At 36.1% G+C, this 19,350-nt stretch overlaps 2 protein-coding genes across 3 annotated transcripts; both read right to left on the bottom strand.

Moving 5' to 3' along the window:
* Positions 1-1,293: 1,293 nt before the first annotated feature.
* Positions 1,294-6,013, bottom strand: LOC126712514 (uncharacterized). The gene is made up of 12 exons (XM_050411859.1): positions 5,667-6,013; positions 5,346-5,565; positions 5,034-5,234; positions 4,848-4,918; positions 4,459-4,621; positions 3,361-3,954; positions 2,805-3,185; positions 2,622-2,697; positions 2,487-2,550; positions 2,223-2,358; positions 1,704-1,817; positions 1,294-1,613 (listed from the first exon to the last, which is right to left on the bottom strand). The coding sequence occupies exons 1-12, from the start codon at positions 6,008-6,010 to the stop codon at positions 1,548-1,550; spliced, it is 2,430 nt and encodes an 809-aa protein (XP_050267816.1). The 5' UTR covers positions 6,011-6,013; the 3' UTR covers positions 1,294-1,547.
* A 1,671-nt stretch (positions 6,014-7,684) lies between these two features.
* Positions 7,685-14,942, bottom strand: LOC126712516 (uncharacterized). Of its 2 annotated transcripts, XM_050411860.1 has the most exons (12): positions 14,735-14,938; positions 14,242-14,461; positions 13,956-14,156; positions 13,552-13,622; positions 13,204-13,366; positions 12,162-12,755; positions 11,586-11,966; positions 11,411-11,486; positions 11,276-11,339; positions 9,494-9,629; positions 7,981-8,094; positions 7,685-7,868 (listed from the first exon to the last, which is right to left on the bottom strand). In XM_050411860.1, the coding sequence occupies exons 1-12, from the start codon at positions 14,842-14,844 to the stop codon at positions 7,803-7,805; spliced, it is 2,196 nt and encodes a 731-aa protein (XP_050267817.1). In that variant the 5' UTR covers positions 14,845-14,938; the 3' UTR covers positions 7,685-7,802. The 2 variants fall into 2 exon arrangements, 1 of the variants encoding a protein (XP_050267817.1); XR_007651122.1 differs by lacking the exons at positions 7,685-7,868; positions 7,981-8,094 and adding an exon at positions 10,230-10,728 and having other exon boundaries at positions 14,735-14,942.
* Positions 14,943-19,350: the final 4,408 nt, after the last annotated feature.

Below are 19,350 nucleotides of genomic sequence, written 5' to 3'. Positions count from 1 at the left end.
TACGCCCCAATCATTTAACATAAACTCACACCAACACCAACAAAGAGAGAATTTTGAAGACAAAGGCCCTGAGGCTTCTTTTTGTTGTTAAAAATGCCCTTTTTTTTTTCTCACAGCCAACCACCCCCACAACACAGCCACCAAAGCAACCCATAAATCATTTTAGCTACCCACCCTCTACCACCATGAACCACCATCATGACCTATAATCTGTCCCAACCATCCACGGCAGCCCACAAAAGTAGCCATGCTAGACCCAAACGAAGCAAAAACCCAAATTGGTACCCACTTGGCAGCTAAAAAAAAAAAAAAAAAAAAAAAAAAAAACTAAGAACCTATGGATGAGTTGATGACAATGGAGGTGGCCAGGAAATGGTGGAGCTGACAATAATAATGTAGAAAAAAAAAAAACTCAAGTTAAGCTGGTGATGAATAGCGCTGGCAAAGGGATGAGCTGGTGATGGGTAGGAGAGGACCATGGTGGACTGAGTTTTGGAGAAAATACTGATATAGTGTGAGAGTGAGAGAGATAGTTAGAGCATTGGGTTGAGAGAGAGCACTCTCACAAAATGTAAAATGTCTTACAAATATTTCAAGTGTAAAATATTTTACACAAATTTGCCTTGGTTATTTTAGTTGATTGAAAATATTTTACTGCAAAACTAACACTATAAAATGGGAAAATATTTCCCTAAAAATATTTTACTTTGAACAAACAAAGCATAAATTACATGTAACTAATCAAATCTAGCCACATAAAGCAAAATATATGTTAAAGCCAGTCACGTCAGACTGGTTGGATTAAAGTTTATCCAAATTTACTTGAAAATCCAAAAATTATAGAACACATATGTTGATTTTGACCAACCCATTGAGAATCACTCGCAATCCTTCAGGTCAAACAATTGGATTGGGCATATCGGATGTGATCACTCATAAATGTATTTATAGCAAAATTATGTTGAGTTGAGTCATTTTCCCCAAGTTTAAATTTCCTCCGCCCATCCAACGAGTTAAAATTTTCCCCTTCATATCCATTTTTTACTTCGAATTCCACGGGGTGGACAGATTCGAATCCAATTTTGCAAGGTCTAAGGCGCTTGTGTCCTAGTCTTTGAGAGTCACCAAGTCATATTTGTGGTTCTTTACTCATAATATTGTAAAGCACAATTTTTTTTTTCCTTAGATGACTAGAGATTCATATGCGACAAGCACATCCAATCCAAGTTCCAAGTCAGTATAATGCCAAAAGAAGAGTTACCGACAATTGTTAACAACCACTATAAAATGTCAAAAAAAAAAAAACTTCCATATGATGCCCTTAATCTTATTTATTGTGAATATGATTGTTACGAAGGAGAGAAGAAATTAGAAAAAGGAGCCACCCCGAACCCCCCACGCCCAAAGAATGAAAAAGGAAGAGAGAGAGAGAGAGAGAGAGAGAGAAATAAACCATAGATGTGAATTCTATGATTCAAACCATCAAATCTTCCATATTGAAATCCTATGAATTAAGAATTAGTTTTAACTCTTTTAACCGCTAGCATTTAGTCAGTCCATGATGCATCCAACATCTTAGCCATAAAACCATACCGATCAGCAGCTTCATCAATCTGTACGTAGAAGAGCAAATGACTGATAATTAACCACCCGGCAATAACATAAGAACCACTTTAGGGGAACAAATATAGTAAAAAGATTACCAATTTCTGTGTAGGACGTCCAGCTCCATGTCCTGCCTTACACTCAATGCGACCGATAATAGGATTGGTCTGGGGGCTCTTCTCTAAGCTTGTGCACAGAAGATACTGCATGGTCTGACAATACATAGAAAAAAAACTGTCAAACAAGGAAAAAGAACATAAAATAACACCCGTGCAGTGCACATATGCAATGACTAATAACATAGTTACAAATTCCAGTAGTTTGAGGAGAGGATAGGCAAAACGACAGCTACATTCAAGTATTGCCCTTTCATATGCACGCAGTTGCACTTATGACCAACAATATAACACTGTTGAAGGAAATCTAAAAAGTAATTACATAGCCAGCAAACAAATAAATAACAAAATGTAATATATCTTATACACCAACTAATACTAGAACAATAATAATATGTAACATGATAACGTAGAAGCATTCTAACAGTAATTAGAAGTTATTTAAAAAAAAAGAGGGAAGGGGGTGCGGGGTGCGGGGGAGCTAATGATAAAGAGACTAACCGCCAATAACTTCAATGAATGCAAAGGCACAACCCTATCATCATGATCAGCGGTCAATAACATTATGGGTGGGTATTGGGTTGGTTGATCCGGGTGCTGTTCCCAAGGTCTCTTGACATTATGCAGTGGAGAATACCTAAAGAAAGAAAATAAAGATCAACAGTGAGCTAACATATGAAAATTATGAATTAAATATGGGAAGCATTACCATGAAGTAAAGTAAGAGCTTCACATCAAATTTAACATAGACAAAACTTTACTCACTTGATTATCCAATGGAATTCTTCCTCCTTCTCTGAACAACCAAAATCAGAAGTCCACGCATGGCCTAGAAAGCAACTCTAGATCAATACATGATTAAAAAATGCTACCTAGTGGATACAAAGGATTTAGCCTAACCTATGGTAAACTTGTGGAATCGTAGCATGTCCATAACACCAACATGAGCCAACACACAACCAAAAAGATCAGGTCTCTGCCAAAGAACAGAAAGTTCAGTTAATCTATGCACTCAAAATAACTAAGACGAGAAATAGAACCAAGAATACAATCAAGTAAATGCACCATCTAAGACATCATTACCTGATTCACACAAGCCCCAACAAGAAGCCCACCATTGCTTCCACCTTCAATACACAACTTTCTGGGCTGGGTATAACGAGCAGATATAAGGTATTCACCAACAGAAATGAAGTCATCAAAGCAATTCTGCTTCTTTGCAAGTGAGCCTGCTTTATGCCATTCCTCTCCATACTCCCCACCGCCACGGATGTTTGCTATGCAAAAAACAGCACCTAGATGCCTTGTGAGTACAAGGCGACCAACGCTGAATGATGGAGTAAGACTAATGTTAAATCCACCATATCCATATAACAAACAAGGGTGTGATCCATCCAATAGAATATTCTTTCTGGCCACAATGAACGCTGGTATCTTGGTACCATCCTTACTAGGCACAAAAACCTGGAAATTAAAAAACCAATCAAGACAAACACACATTTGAGGGCTCACACACCCCAGAGGTATAGAGAGGCACAACGAAAAGTTGCCCCTAATCATCCAAATGAATGCAGCTAGGCAAGAAGGAAGAAGAGACAAATTACAGTGACTAGAATGTCAACAAGGTAAAAAGTATTACCTGATCAACATTGAACTCCGAGCGATCAAACCCAGGAACAACAGTTTCTCGAAATATCTTCAAACTGGGCACCTCAGTTTCTAAATTGCACTGATAAATGATACCAGGGGAAAGAAAGCTAGTAAAACCAAAAAAGACCACTTTATCTTTACGCCTTGCAGAAATCCCACTAACTGACCCAATGTCAATGGGTAATTGATGTAGCAAGGAACCTGATTTCAAGTCCCTTACCTGAAGAACATACTTAACATCACTCAGGTAACTCACAATCATTTGGTTACCATTGACAGCACGAGCTGATTCAAGTACATCCTTTTCGGCTTCTTGGATAACATCAGTCCAAACGGTTGGGTCCTTCAGATCCACTCGAACTAACTTATATTTTGGAGCATCTTTATTTGTCAAGAAAGTAAACAAGGTGTCATCATTTGCAATTTCATGGTATTGTGCATCAAAGTCATCAACAAGCTTAATAAATGGGAGCAAGTCATTTTTCCCCTTCAAACCTACAAGCCCATTAGGAAGGGTAGACAAGTCGCAGTAATAAAATTTGTTCACAGGGTCACAACCCTCGTCGATGTACAGAAGAACATACTGCAAAATAACAGAACAGAGAAGTCAGTTCAGGGAGGAATAAGGCATTTGCATTTCTTATCTAAACCAAATTAATTAGTCATGCATGCAAATAATGCTGGTGCTTCATAAAACTCAAGAGGGATTTAAAGCCTCCCATTTTTTTTTTTTTTTAAATCTCGTTTCAGTTCAATTATAGGTCATATCACTAAACCTCTATAGAGTATCTTATATTATCACTTCAACATCTCTCTATAATGTAAACAAAGGCCGTCTAATGCAAGATGTTGGATTGCCATAATTTACCTTTCACTGTACAAATTTGCGCTAAATCTAACACAAATTAAGAAAATAAATCCTCTAACAACTCCAACTCTTACTTTTGCCTCAGGGAGACAAACTTATAAAAATAAATAATAAACTGAAGAGTGTAGGTCCGACTGGAGTGCTAATAATGATATCAATACAATAAAGCAGGCCCTACCCTGACATAACCGAGAAAAGCCAAGAACTGAGATAAGTTACCTTCCCATCATCTGTAACACTGGCTCCAAACGTGTATTTAGGGTTTTCAGGATCTCTCCAACATAAAATATCTTCCGACTGATCCGTTCCCAAGAAATGATAGTATAGCTCATGATTAAGGTTAGAATTGGTCTCCGTTCCAGCATCTACATTTTCTCCCTCTCTACATCATAACACTACTACCATTATAGATTCAATATAAACAATCTATGAAATCTTAGAAATGATGTAATAAATCCAATTTCTCCTGCCCAAACATACACAATGATTTTTGGCAAACTTTTTTCTTTCTAAAAATTGGTAAATGCAAATTTTAAAACCCACAATCATCAATCAGGATTCCAATTTTGACATTTCGCGAAAAATGTAAGAGCATGATGATGACTTACTTGGGAGCAGGATATCGGCTGTAGAAAAACCCTTTGCTATCATGAGTCCAAACAATGGAAGAAAACTTAACCTGAAATTACAATATATGAAATCCCTTCCATTAGCCTTGTCTCGGATTTTATCAAAAAGTAAATTGCTTTACCAATTTGGATGAATAAAACATGTACTAAGATTAAGATACCCACCCATGATATAGTATCAGCTTCAACTTTCTTATCCTCAACACGCATTACTTTGATTGTCACCCAATCGCTACCGCTAGCACTAAGCGCATAACCCAAGTATTTAGCATCTTCACTAACCGAATACGTGTTCAAAGCTATAGTTCCCTCTTCACTAAGCGCATTTGGATCCAGCAAAACCTCAGGTTCTCCATCCAAACTATCCTGAATTGTTATTATTTCAAAAACAGAAATGTATTTGAGAATATAGTATAGTATAGTATAGTATGGTATAATATTTATAGCTCTGCTAGATCCAATTCTGGCTTCACGAACCTGTACATAGAGGACGCTTTGGGCTTGGAGGCCAGTGTTGTGGAAGTAAAAGTACTTGTCTCCTCGCCTAAAAGGCGCATCGTAACGTGGATGATCAAAGAGCTTCGTAATCTTCTCGCGAAGCTTCCCTCTCGTCTCGCATTTCTCAAGCACCGATTCTGTCAATTTCACTTGCTTTTGCACAAACTCTTTCACTTCCTCTGCATCAGGATCTTCAAGCCTAAACATTAAATCAAAAAAAAAAAAAAAAATCAACATTTCCAATCCCTTGATTATTCCCAAATTCAAAGATTCTATTCGCAAACACGAACAAAATATTACCATCGATAAGGGTCGGAGATTTTAACGCCGTGGTAGTCATCGACGACGGACTCGTCTCTACGAGCTACCGGGTACTGTAACGTTTCGTCTAGGGCACAAAGCGATCCCATTGAAGAATGGATTGAGGAAAATGAGGAAGAAGAAGATGAAGAAGAAAAGGAAGGAAAAGCTTTGAATTTGAAGTAACGTTGGTACCTTGGGTTTGGGTTTGGGTTTTGTTTGCGTGGACGGAAGGGGTGACTTATTAATACAGATAGACTTTGGAGGCGGCAAGAATTTCGAGAGAAAGTGAAAGTCGTTGGGGAATAGAAAATGGCATTGGCGTAACGAGTGTATGTGAACATTGTGAGGCCTTTTCTTAGGCCATTTGTTCAGCGGGTGGACTTTTAAGCGAATAAAGTGGCTTCTTGTGTTGCCATTTTGTGTCCATTATGTCGCCATGTTTTTGGGCTAGCAGCCTAGTCCTCTTCAATCTTTTTATAGTGGGCTAGTAGCCTAGTCCTCTTCTATCTTTTTATAGTAAAGAGGAATAATATGTCCACAATAATTTTTATAGTAAATTTTAAATGATAAAATGTTACTGGTTGTTATTTTTAGAGCAAAAAAGTAATCTTAGTGTTAGGTTCAAATTTGAACCAATAACAACTAACTATTTATATTTTGTTATGAAAATATTGTAAAAATATCATGGACGTAATATTTCTCTATCATCAAACATTTGGCTACAAAAAATCCAAAAAATAAAAAAATAATAATAATCTTCATCATGTTTTCATGAAATATGGATTTTTTTTTTTTTTTTTTTTTTGAATTTTGATGAATTTGATAGGTGGAGGGTAGGATAGGATTCTGGATTCCCCCAACTAGACCGAGTTTATGTTGGTCTATTCCATAAATAAATAAAAAAGTATATGTTGGTCTAAATATATATGGGCTAATTTGTTTTGTGGGCCTGACATTCATTAATTTAAATATTTAATGTTGGGTTACCTTAAGGTTTGGTTAGTCTTTAGTTTTTAAAGTGGACTGGATTAGTCTTAAGTCTTATTTAGGAAATGCACACAACTCTGGCTACATTTGGACTTATTCAAGAAATTTATCATTCAATAGGCATTTTTAATAGGGTTAGGCTTGGATCCAATGTTCAGTAGCATTAGACCCATTAAGGTAGTGACATATGTCTACTTTTAAACACGTATCATCATCTAATCGGGTCCATTTTTAATATTTATCTAAAAGAGAGACCAATTACATATAGGAATTAATACCATATTCCTAGGTGAAACCCTCATTAACAAGGCAAGTTTTATAGTGTTCCACCAATCCATCTACAAAGTTTTTTATCTTATAGACCCACTTACACCTAAATGCAAATTTATCCAGCGGACCATGTCCAAGTATGGGTTTTGTGTAGGATATCAAGTACCTCAAACATAACATTCTGTCAAAGAGGGTCAGCACTAGCCTAACGATAGGTATGAGGCTTATGAAGACAATTATGTAAACCATCTTACGCTGGTTGATGAGGTAGTGTGCCATTGTTTTACATAAAACAATTTCTGAACGAAAAATACAACTATGTTTAGACCATTTCATGAAAGATCTAACAAATTTTAATAGACTTCAATTTCAATCCATTATTATACAAATAATACATTTAAAAGATTTCACGGGTGAGCTTAAATAATCAATTATATAAATAAAAGATGATAGTTCAATAGTCAAAATTTCAATATTCTATGATGAATTCGGCTCATGAACAGAAAGTCAAATTTAGAGAAAGATTGCCAAAAGCTTTGTAGTTCAATTGACACTTTCGGAGTGTTTCAAATGGAGACATCTAAAGTTTAAATACCCCACCTCCAACTATCAATATATAAAAATAAAAAATAAAACCCAAGAAACATTATTACATGAGATTTCCTTCAATTTTCTTTGTTGTAGTAATGGTTAAAGAGAAAATAGAAAATAAAAAAGGGAAGAAATAACCCCTCGCAACCTCCCACCAAATCTTCATGTTTGTTTTTTTTTAGTTACAATGAGGGTGGGGGAATTTGAAATCTGAACGTCTCCGTTGGGTATGTTAGAAGGTGTCAATTGAGCTATAAGAATCTTAAAAAATCTTCATAATTGTAGCTAGTCAATCCATGATGCATCCAACATCTTAGCCATAAAACCATAACGGTCAACATCTCCATCAATCTGTAAGTAGAAGAGCCAATAGCCAAAAGTAACAATGAGACAAAAACGTAGAACTACTCTCATTTAAGGGGGGGGGCGGGGTGGGTGGGGGAAATTGAAATTGAAAGCTTACCAATTTCTGTGTAGGACGTCCAGCTCCATGTCCTGCCTTACCCTCAATGCGACCAATAATAGGATTGGTCTGGGGGCTTTTCTCCAAGCTTGTGCACAGAACATATTGCATGGTCTGACAATAGAAACAACCATTTTAAAAACAAAACGAAAAGAAAATAAAATAATACAGCTGCAGTGTACATATGCAATGACTAAGAAGTAAGAGTAAGAACATATTAACAAATCCAATAGTTTGAGGGGAGAATATCAACTTCCAATGCGTGCTAATCAAGCCATGCCCTTGCATATGCATGTAGTTGATGCACTAACTATGAATGCAATGCCCCGTCTGCAATGCTCACTCAGAATCCATTAGTCAATTGCTTTGAGAATGCACTCACTCAGTAAGCTTTTGGAACCGGCTCTGCCCTCCCTCTGGACTTATCTCCTCTTTCGGCTTGCCTATCTCATATTGGCTACACGCCAACTGCACCTCCAAGCAAGCCTCTTGGCACCACCGTATCCCATGGCATCTGCTCTTTCTCTTCGGTATTTGGTCCATCTGGCTTAACAGGAATAAGGTTGCCCTCCAATCTTTGCAGTCTAACCCCCACCTGTTGAGGACTGTATTGCCAAAGCTCTAGAGCATCACTTCCTTACATCTCCATCCACTCCATCCATGCCAAAAGCTCGAACCAACTGCAATTGTATCAACCCCCCTATGGGCTGGTTCAAATTAAATACAGATGCATCTTGTTATTAATGATGAAGCTGGTGGGGGAGGCCTCATCTGAGACTCAGAAGGACTGTGGGTTCGGGGATTCTCTAGGCACATTGGCACTACCTCTGTTCTCATGGCAGAGCTTTGGGCCCTGCATGAGGGCATCCACATGGAAAAAAAATTTAAATATCCACAACCTTATAATTAATGTGGACTCCACTGAAGCCATTAAGCTTCTATCCTCACCATCCTGCTCTAATAGGCTAACTCAACCTTTGGTCAATGATTGCAGGGACACTCTCCAAGCTTTCCAACAGGTCCATCTCCTTCACTGCTTCAGGGAAGCCAACAGAGCAGCTGATTCTCTTACAAAAATTGGGCGAGCTCAAATGGAGCTTTTTGTTTCTTTTGTAACTCCTCCCTTATATGTTATGGAGGTCTTAACCTACGACAGCACTCATGTAACTGCTAATAGAAGCCCTTTTGTAACTGATACCCGACTTCCAGCGGGTTAACTTTTAGTATAATTGCCTCTCTTTAACCAAAAAAAAAGAACTACGATACACTTATGGCTAACAATGAAGACAATGAAAACATCATTGAAGAAAATCTAAAAAGTAGTTACATAACCAATAAATAAATTACAATGCATAATTTATCTTGTTCCACCAGCTACCTTGTTAATACTAGAACTGATATGCAACATGATAACACAGAATCATTCTAATATTATACTTCAAGTTTTCCTTTTTCTTTTTCTTTTTTAAAGGCTAATGAATTCTAAATTTTGCTAAAGATAAAGAAGACCAACCGCTAGTAACTTCAATGAGTGCAATGGCACAACCCTATCATCATGATCAGCAGTCAATAACATTGTGGATGGATACTGGGAAGGTAGATCCAGATGCTGTTCCCAAGGTCTCCTGATATTATGTAGTGGAGAATACCTGTAAAAAAAATTACAATCAACAGTGCGCCAACATCCAAACTCTCCTATGTGAAGAATCCTAACACAATATTTCCAGAGAAAATTGCTTAGTAGAAACACCAGGTAAAATATTTGTTTTAGTGAATCTAATAAAAGCACAAAAGTGGTGCAGTCCAAAACAAAGGGTAAATAATTCCTAATTGACAGATATCTAATGCAACCCAAGCTGTTGTGAACGCTCATGATCATGGCAAATAACAACTGATGTGTTGGATCATTGGATCAAGAAATAAGAATCAATATGGATACTGCTAGAACATATGAGATAAAAATAAGGATAGCAATCACATATAGCAATTGAATGGCAGTGAATGAACTGGATTAACTAGTGAACCACATGGTCCACATCCTACAAGTTCTATCTCCTTATCAGCTATTAATGATAACCTAGTACGGATCCCCAACAAATAAGGGATGCTTTTCCATTAAATGAGCTTATTGGGTGGACCAAAGTAGGCTATTTGATAGGGTAAATGGTAGGTTTTAGATCAAAATTTGGAGCATCCAACCCCAGGAAAGGTCAAAGTTTTCCTTTGAATGTTGGTATCTGGACACTTACCAGTAAAGCAGGTTATGCCCCTGTAAATTGTCATTCTGTCCTCTTTGCCATAGGGAAGATGAGGATGAATTGCACCTATCTGAGATGTGCCTAGTCATAAGACTAGCTTGGATGGGGAACCAGTGGGGATTTATAATTGGAGCAATTCAAACAAACACAATTATAAGACTAGTGAATATTCATATCTCCACCAGAAGGTCTAGTTGACCCAGAAATTCCAAATGACCAATTCACTCTGCTTGCATTGGAGTTTGGACACGGTTTGGAAACTCAAGAACAGCTAATGCATGGAGAACATTACAACACCATTATGGAAGTCCCAATTATCACAATTAAAGCCCATGCAAGCTACTGTGGTGTTCTAATGGCTGAAAAGCCCAAGTTAAGCAATGTTGAGCCCTCTAAATTTACTCTATCTACAGCCCTTTTCACAAACATCAATGTAGACACATCAGTGAGGGAAGATAGAAGGGGATGCCACTCTGAGCTGGAGTATTGCCTGAATGTCAAAAGTTTAAAATCAAATTTCATTTCTTGTGTGTTTAGTAGGATTAGTAGGAATGTAAACAGTGCAGTGCATGAACGAGCTCAATGGGCAGTTAAAATGAGGTTTTCTACTATGCCTTACTCATCTCAGTTCCCTCCCCTTCTGGTCAAGCCTCTTGCATCTGATACTTGTATAGCTTTTTCTGGTATATGAATCTTCTCAAGCCAAAAAAGAATGGCATGAATAAATTTAACTTTTGTCCAATATTACAAGATTGAGAATAGACAATGGTTTTCCAGTTTCTTACACAACATATGGTAGATTTTTTTTTTTTATTGGCAAGTTCCACATGCACCCATGGGTCTTGAACCCACCACCACCTATATTTTCTAAGGGGAGGAAGTGCCAATTGAGCTAGAGCTAATTGGCAGTGTACAATGGAAAATTACAAATTAAAGATTTGAAAGATTGCCAGGAAATATGGTAAGAGCTTCCTATCAGGTCCTTGATATAGGATAAACTTTTCTTACTTTTTTTTTATTGAACAAACTTTACTTACTTGATTAGCCAGTAAAATTCTTCCTCCTTGTCTGAACAACCATAATCAGAAGTCCATGAATGGCCTATAAAGCAACTCTGGTTCAATACATGATTCAAAAATATTAACTAGTGGATCCAATGGATTTAGACTAACCTATAGTAAACTTATGATATCGCAGCATGTCCATAACACCAACATGAGCCAAAGCACAACCAAAAAGATCAGGTCTCTGCCAAAAAAAATTGTAATTTAGTCTAAGCACTCAAACGACTATTACAAGTTATAGACTAAGAAAATGCACCCTCTATTACAAGCTACACAGCAATACCTGATTTATGCAAGCCCCAACAAGAAGCCCACCATTGCTTCCACCTTCAATACACAACTTTCTGGGTTGGGTATAGCCAGAAGATATAAGATATTCAGCGGCAGAAATGAAGTCATCAAAGCAATTCTGCTTCTTTGCATGTGAGCCTGCTTTATGCCATTCCTCTCCATATTCTCCACCACCACGAATGTTTGCTATGCAGAAAACAGCACCTAGATGCCTTATGAGTACAATACGACCAACACTGAATGATGGTGTAATGCTAATGTTAAATCCACCATATCCATATAACAAACAAGAGTGTGATCCATCCAAAAGAATATTCTTTCTTGCCACAATGAACACTGGTATCTTGGTACCATCCTTACTAGGCACAAAAACCTGGAGATGGAAAAAAATAATCAAGTAAGATGAGGACACATTTAAGGACTCAAACACACACCCTAGATGAACAGAGGAAGAGAGACAGAAGAACAGCTGCCCCTAATCATCCACACTAATGCAGCTTGGCAAGAAGGTAGAAGAAGAAGAAGGAAACTAGAGTGACTAGGGTGTCAACAAGGCAGCAAGTATCACCTGATCAACATGGAACTCTGAGCGATCAAACCCAGGAACAACAATTTCACGAAATATCTTCATATTGGGAACCTCAGTTTCTAAATTACACTGATAAATAATTCCAGGGCTAAGAAAGCTAGTAAACCCAATAAAAACCACATTGTCTGTGCGCCTTGCAGAAATCCCATAGACTGTCCCAATGTCAATGGGTAATTGATGTAGAAAGGAACCTGATTTCAAGTCCCTTGTCTGTAGAACATACTTAACATCACTCAGGTAACTCACAATCATTTGGTTACCATTAACAGCACAAGCTGATTCAAGTACATCCTTTTCGTCTTCTTGGAGAACATCAGTCCAAACAGTTGGTTCCTTCAGATCTACTCGGATTAACTTATATTTTGGAGCATCTTTATTTGTCCGAAAGGTAAACAAAGTATCATCATTTGCAATGGCATCGTAAAAAGCATCAAATTCATCAATAAGCTTAATAAACGGGAGCAAGGCTTTCTTTCCCTTCAAACCCACAAGCCCATTAGGAAGATCAGAAAAGTCACAATAATAAAATTTATTGACAAGGCCAGAATCCTTTTTGATGTACAGGAGAACATACTGTATAAAAATATCAAAGTGGAGTCAGTTAGAAGGAAATCCATAAGAAAGAGGAAAGAGCATTTGCACTTCTTATCTAAGCCAAATTAATCAGGCATTCTAGTTAATGCATGCATATAAATACTACATATGGATTGTATTTATAAGCATAACTGAAGAGGCAGCTCAAGTATAGAAACTCAACAACATGGTATAATGATGATGCTTCATATACAACTCAAAAAGGGATTTTAAGGTTTTTCATTTTTTGGGTATGCATTCAATTATATAACAGATCATCTCAAGAAAACCTCTCTATAACAAATTTGGCCACTAGACATAGAAATTATACATTTTTTTAAGGGAGTGTTAAGAAACACACAGTTGGATTAACATCAATGCAAGAAATTGAAGCTGACACCGGTCCGACATAACCATAAAAGCCATGAAAAAATGAGAGAAGAATTACCTTCCCATCATGTGTAACACTGGCTCTGAACCTGTATTTAGGGTTTTCAGGATCTCTCCAGCATAAAATATCTTCAGATTGATCTGAACCCAAGAAATGATAGTATACCTCCTGATAAAGGTTAGAATTGGTCTCTGTCCCAGCATCTACATTTTCTCCCTCTCTATAGCATTATACTATCATTATGAATTCAATATAATAATCTATGAAATCTCAAATTTGATGCACTAAATCCAATTTTTCCTGTCTAAACAAACGCAATATCATTACCATGGTTCATAATTTACAAAGATTCAAGTAATTCCTCCTTTTTTAAAATGCAAGAATACGATGAGGATGATCACTTACTTGGGAGCAGGATATCGACAGTAGAAAAACCCTTTGCCATCATGTGTCCAACTAATAGTCGAAAACTTAACCTGAAATTACAACATATAAAATCCCTTCAATTAGTCTTTGATATATTACCGATTCTCCTAAAAGCTCAAATTATTATAAATGGTGAATTTAATTACTTAATCATGATTCTAACACCCCCTCTCACGTGTGGACTGAGACTCCCAGAGCTCTGATACCATGATAAACATATTCAATTCTCCCAAAAGTTTAAATGGTTAGGAAATGGTAGATTAAATCGCTTAACCATAATTCTAACAAGTCTCAATTTCTTTTTCTTTTTTTTATAAAAAAAAGAGGAACTTGTTTTTATCTATATGGAATAGTAAGACATGTACTAAGATTAAGATACTCACCCATGATAATGTATCAGCCTCAACTTTCTTATCCTCAACCCGCATTACATTAATTGTCACCCAATCGCTACCGCTAGCACTAAGCCCATAGGCCAAGTATTTAGCATCCTCACTAATTGAAAGCGAGCTCAAAGAGACAGTTCCATCTTCACTAAGCGCATTTGGGTCCAGCAAAACCTCAGGCTCTCCATCCAAACTATCCTGAACAAAGAAACAGAGACACATAATTATTATGAACATCTCTTTACCAAATAACAATGGCTAAATCCAATTCTAGCTCACAAACCTGTACGTAGAGGACGCTCTGGGCTTGGAGGCCAGTGTTGTGGAAGTAAAAGTACTTGCCTCCACGCTTAAAAGGCGCGCCATAACGCGGGTGATCATAGAGCTTCGTAATCTTCTCGCGAAGCTTCTCTCTCGTCTCGCATTTCTCGAGCACCGACTCTGTCAATTTCACCTGCTCTTCCACAAACTCTTTCACTTCCTCTGCGTCAGGATCCTCCAGCCTGAGATTTTTTTGGATCGTTATATCAATCAATTTTAGCATCACTACTGGTGCTAACATAACATAACCACTCACTCATGAATCAGGGTTTTTTTTTTTTTTTTTTAATACAAATTATAGCTATTTTTTCTATTTTTGGAAGGATAAGTTTTTTTTTTTTTTCGTTGAGCTCATAATTAAAGAATCATAGAAAACAAAATCTTGAAATCCTAAGAAATATTTATTTTCGTGGAAAATGTGAAGCGAGAAACCCATTTTCGATGAATTTGATTACCAGCGATAAGGGTCGGCGATCTTAACGCCGTGGTAGTCGTCGACGACGGACTCGTCTCTGCGAGCAACAGGGTAGTGCAAGGGTTCATCTAGAAAACAAAGCGAACCCATTGTGATTGTGATTGTAGAATGACTGAGTTGAGAGTTGAGAGGAAGATGAATAGTAAAAGATTTCGACGCCAATTTTGAAATGTAGCTGGGGAAGTGTGATTTTAATTCTTGGATGTAACGTGACGTGACGTGACTTTGGGAGGATAGACGGAGATATTAAGTTGGGGAAGTGTGAGTAACGTGTGCCTGCCTGTTTCCCCCGCTCTGGCTAATCAAGCGGGTAAATTATTCTTAATCAAATATCTTAATTTAAAATAGGGTTTTATTTAAGTATTTTTGAGGTATCTTTTGAAGTCCGGGTCTCTTATTCTAGAACATGAGATTTAGCCCATTGAGCTCCTTGAATTTAAATAAATAATAAGTATTAGTTTCGTCACAGGCACTCTATATAAGACTTTTTATTATTATTATTATTTTAAGTTTAATGTAATTTTTCAATTTGAATTTATTTATTGTTAGTGAGGTTTCACATGAATGATGGGTTTAGTGTGTATTAATTTTAAAATATATATATATATATATTTTTTTTTAGAAGAAAAAATATATACATATTAAACGTACGTGAAATATATTCAAATAGAGAGTGTGCTAATTCTTAGGAAAAAAAATTTATCTTGTAGTTTTTTTTTTTTTTTTAAATTACAATTGTAGGGTCTGTTTTTGGGGCCCAGGCCCAGCAAGTAGGTGATTCTGGCCCAAAGAACTCTAGACAATGAATTTGTAGAGAGCGGGTTACAGAACTAGGACTTGACGAAGGGAATGTTAGTTAATTTTAGGCCATGCAGCGGTTTGGACGTAAGAATATCTCATTTATGTCCACTGGATGCTCGGTCCGATGAGACGTATGGGTGCACCTCTGTTTCTGATTAAAGGCTATAATCTTTCTCTCTCTCTCTATATCCTTCTTTCTACCCTTTTTCCGATCCCCTCTTCATGGGGATGCCCTTCTCTTATATAGCCTCCTTAAAGTAATAAGAGCCTTACACTTGTTGATTATCTAGACCTCACTTGTGCCTGTCCCATCGGACATCCACCCTACCTTTCTGTGAGTTGCAATGGCCAAGGCAACACTGTTCGCCTGTCTTCTTCACATTAATGCGGCCAAAAAAGTAGCTTACTTGCATTTAATGCGGCAGTTGTGGTCTCCCCCTGGACATCCTATACTCTCTTCCTTTTCCCTGCTTTGTGAGGCTCGTCCTTACTACCAATATTCGTTTGGAGTGATTCCTCATTGTGGGTAGGGTGCACGTTGGGCCCATATTTGGTACGTCCGAGGAGGCATTCCTCCTCGGACGTCTTTTAAATAAGTTTGGACTTATCAGGGTTGGGCCGGAAGTCTTTTGGCGCCCCATTTTCTCCTTGGTCGTGGCTGGACTCTGTATGGGGCCCAAGGCCTATTGTTTGACTTGAAAATTTTACCCTTACAACAATTTTAACCTTATTTTTTATTTTTTTAAGAATAAGGATTATCTAATTAGATTATGCGTATTTTTGACATTTTTTAAAACCATAACTATCTTTCTGAATCTTCTTAGTAAATAGAGAAGATAAACGAGTGTCCAATGAAATGAGTCAACTAGTTTATATATATATATATATATATATATTAAATTTTTTTTTTAAAGCACACATGCAGTTGCAATGAATTTGTGCATACATCTACTCATTTTGTTAACAATAATGCAATCATACCAACACCAGATCCCATCAAAAAATAGGATTTTATTAACATGTGTGGGGGCCAATTAATTAGGAAGTACTGTTAAGACATTGTTAACTGGGCCTATAGCCCAATCCGAGGACGTTAGACCATCCGAAGAGGTCCAGATAAGATTATAAGGAGAACGGAATGAAGAGAGGAGTAGAGGCAATATGAGATAGGTCAAACAAGTGTCCGAGGACAAAAACCCTCTTGGCAACATGCGTCCGAGGTTGATCTGAGTGTCATATCATCACGGACTTACTTCGGATTTACATCATCACTAAGGGTTAGACGTCGGACAAAGGATAAGAAAGGAGAAGGGCAACAAATATCTTCAAAAAGCTGCTACCTCTGCATTAAATGATTCCCAACCAACTCTCTGGCCGCATTAATGTGGAAGTGATGCCTAAACAGTGACCAAGCAGCTAGTTGATAGTTCTGGGAAGTGCTAAATGAGACAGGAACTAGTTCTCCGAATCTAATCTACACGTGTATGGTAGGGACGGCACCAAGGCTAGAATATATAATATGGAAAGATGTACTGAAATAGAGAGAGAGGAAGAAATCAAGGATAAGGACTGGAACTCTTGTACAATTTTATTATTCAACAAAAGCATATGATAGAAACTACTTAATCTATTCCGAGGATAAATTTTCTAATCTTATTTGTGTCTAACCGTCTTGAACCGTTAAATCTAATCGTTTTTCTTCTGTGATAGATCTAGTTCTTCTATCCACGCTCTACAAATTTATTATTTGGGCCGCTAGGGTTTGAGCCCAATCCGGTTTTGGGACCAATCCAATTTCAATCCTTACAACATGTTTTCAAAGGTTGTAAGTTAATTAGCATTTAGTACTCAATTAAAAATTTTAAAAAAATCAAGTCTAATTATGCACAAATATCAATAAAAACAGATACAATTATAATGAATTTATGCATGCAAATTAATGAATGGTAGGCAATTTCTTTAAAAATATACATTACAACTCATAATTAAATACTATTAATATTTTCTTAACATGCATGAATTGCACGTATTCTTCCTTAGCATGCACCACACCTATTAAGAATACCCACATAAAAAATTGTGTAAACCCATAGTATACTCAAAGACTTTAAAAAATGGTACTTGGTGAAATAAACAAAGGAATATGCGAAATCAAACCAAAATTAATGCACATTTTAACTAGACTCTTATTTAAATAAGAATGATATCACATGATCATTATTAAATGAAATAAAATTATCCTAAATAGTATTATTAAAAAAAATATATATTCCTCAATATTTTACCATTTTGAAGCATTTAATATTCTCACGTCTTTTACCTTTCTTTTTTATGAAAATATGAAAAGAAGAAAGCATCTCATGCATTAGTCACGTACATCTTCCCCTAAACAATATATAAATCTATATATCTATATATAATAATAATAGGTGAAATTGAGAAAAAATCTAATTAGATTTCAATTAAATTCTTAATTTTGTGCCACGTGTCTTTTTTTTTTTTTTGGGTTAAGTGAGTTAATTAGATTCCCAATTTTGCACCATGTGTCCTATCTAAATTTTTAAAATTTTTGTGCCAAAATAAATAATATATTAACACATAATACAAAAACCAAGAAGACCACAAAAATAACCTAAACAAGAATATTTCACCGGGACACTTCTATGTAGACTCTCAAGCTCCTCTCTCTCTCTCTCTCTTAAATGTTTCTTTAAATATAATCTCAACCCCTAACCACTTGCTACCATCAACAAACAACTCTTAACAACACACCGGCAACCCCCAATGCACAACAAACAGATTTGTAATTAAGTAAAGTTGCAACCCCTTTTCTATTCATATTTATTGACTTATGAAACATTGTCAATTCCTTTTCTCACTTTTTTTTTTATTTTATTTTTTATTTTTTTACGGTTAACAACTCTTTTGCTTCATAACTAACCATTGAATTTAACAATATCAATATTCAATTGTATAAATGAAACTTAAATCCTATATGAGGATTAAAATAAGCAACCATACAAATTTGAAAAATATGGCTTTCGGAAACAATACTTCATTATAATGCTATTTGGAGATTTTATTTATTATTAATTTTGTTGTTGTCGTATGCCTTTTTTGTTTTGGGTTGCATCTCAACAATAAACAAAGCTAGTAATCCAATTATTTGTTGTAAGAATATAGGGGTATGATTGGGCAAGACCAATAGTTCTCTTTCTTCCAAGTCCAATGTATATGACTTATTTTTTGGAGACACTAAGTTGAAAGTGGTATTTCTTGAAATTTTTCATATTGCATGAGATAAGATCTATAATGAAAAAATATATAGTTGAATTTAGTTATACAATTAGTAACAATGACTAGGCTTTAATACAAGTTTTTACAAAGTTAGGTAGATGAGATTTATCGATTAAAAAATTAAAATATATTTAATTTCTCAACGGGTAAATATAGAGAGATAGTATTTACTTAGATCCAATATGAGGTTTTCTTCAAAAAAAAAAAAAAAAAGATCCAATATGAGGAATGGCACTCAAAAGCGGTAAATATTCATCAATAGCTAAAATATAGCATTCCATATTAGTGTTGTTACTTATCTTTGAAAGGATCATATCCAAAAACAAACACACCAAAAAAATAGGAAAATTATAAATTCGGCCCATTTTCAGAGAAATTTGTTTAGTTTATGAGCTTTTATAATAGGTTTTTTTTTTTTTTTTTTTTTTTTTTTTTTTTTTTTTTTTTAGTTTGTAATGCTCTTCAAAGTATGTACTTAGTTATGTGTGACTTTTAATG

Source organism: Quercus robur, chromosome 2 (assembly GCF_932294415.1).
Source record: "Quercus robur chromosome 2, dhQueRobu3.1, whole genome shotgun sequence".
NCBI classification, from domain to species: domain Eukaryota; kingdom Viridiplantae; phylum Streptophyta; class Magnoliopsida; order Fagales; family Fagaceae; genus Quercus; species Quercus robur.
This window is presented reverse-complemented; position numbering and strand designations above follow the sequence as displayed.

Coding starts and splice junctions, on each gene's coding strand:
- LOC126712516 (XM_050411860.1), bottom strand. CDS start 14,844: ATGGGTTCGCTTTGTTTTCTAGATGAACCCTTGCACTACCCTGTTGCT. Junction 14,462..14,734: donor ATCGCCGACCCTTATCGCTG/GTAATCAAATTC, acceptor AAAAAATCTCAG/GCTGGAGGATCCTGACGCAG. Junction 11,340..11,410: donor ATATCATAAGTTTACTATAG/GTTAGTCTAAAT, acceptor GTTGCTTTATAG/GCCATTCATGGACTTCTGAT.
- LOC126712514 (XM_050411859.1), bottom strand. CDS start 6,010: ATGTTCACATACACTCGTTACGCCAATGCCATTTTCTATTCCCCAACG. Junction 3,186..3,360: donor CGGAGTTCAATGTTGATCAG/GTAATACTTTTT, acceptor TTTAATTTCCAG/GTTTTTGTGCCTAGTAAGGA. Junction 2,698..2,804: donor TTGGGGCTTGTGTGAATCAG/GTAATGATGTCT, acceptor GTTCTTTGGCAG/AGACCTGATCTTTTTGGTTG.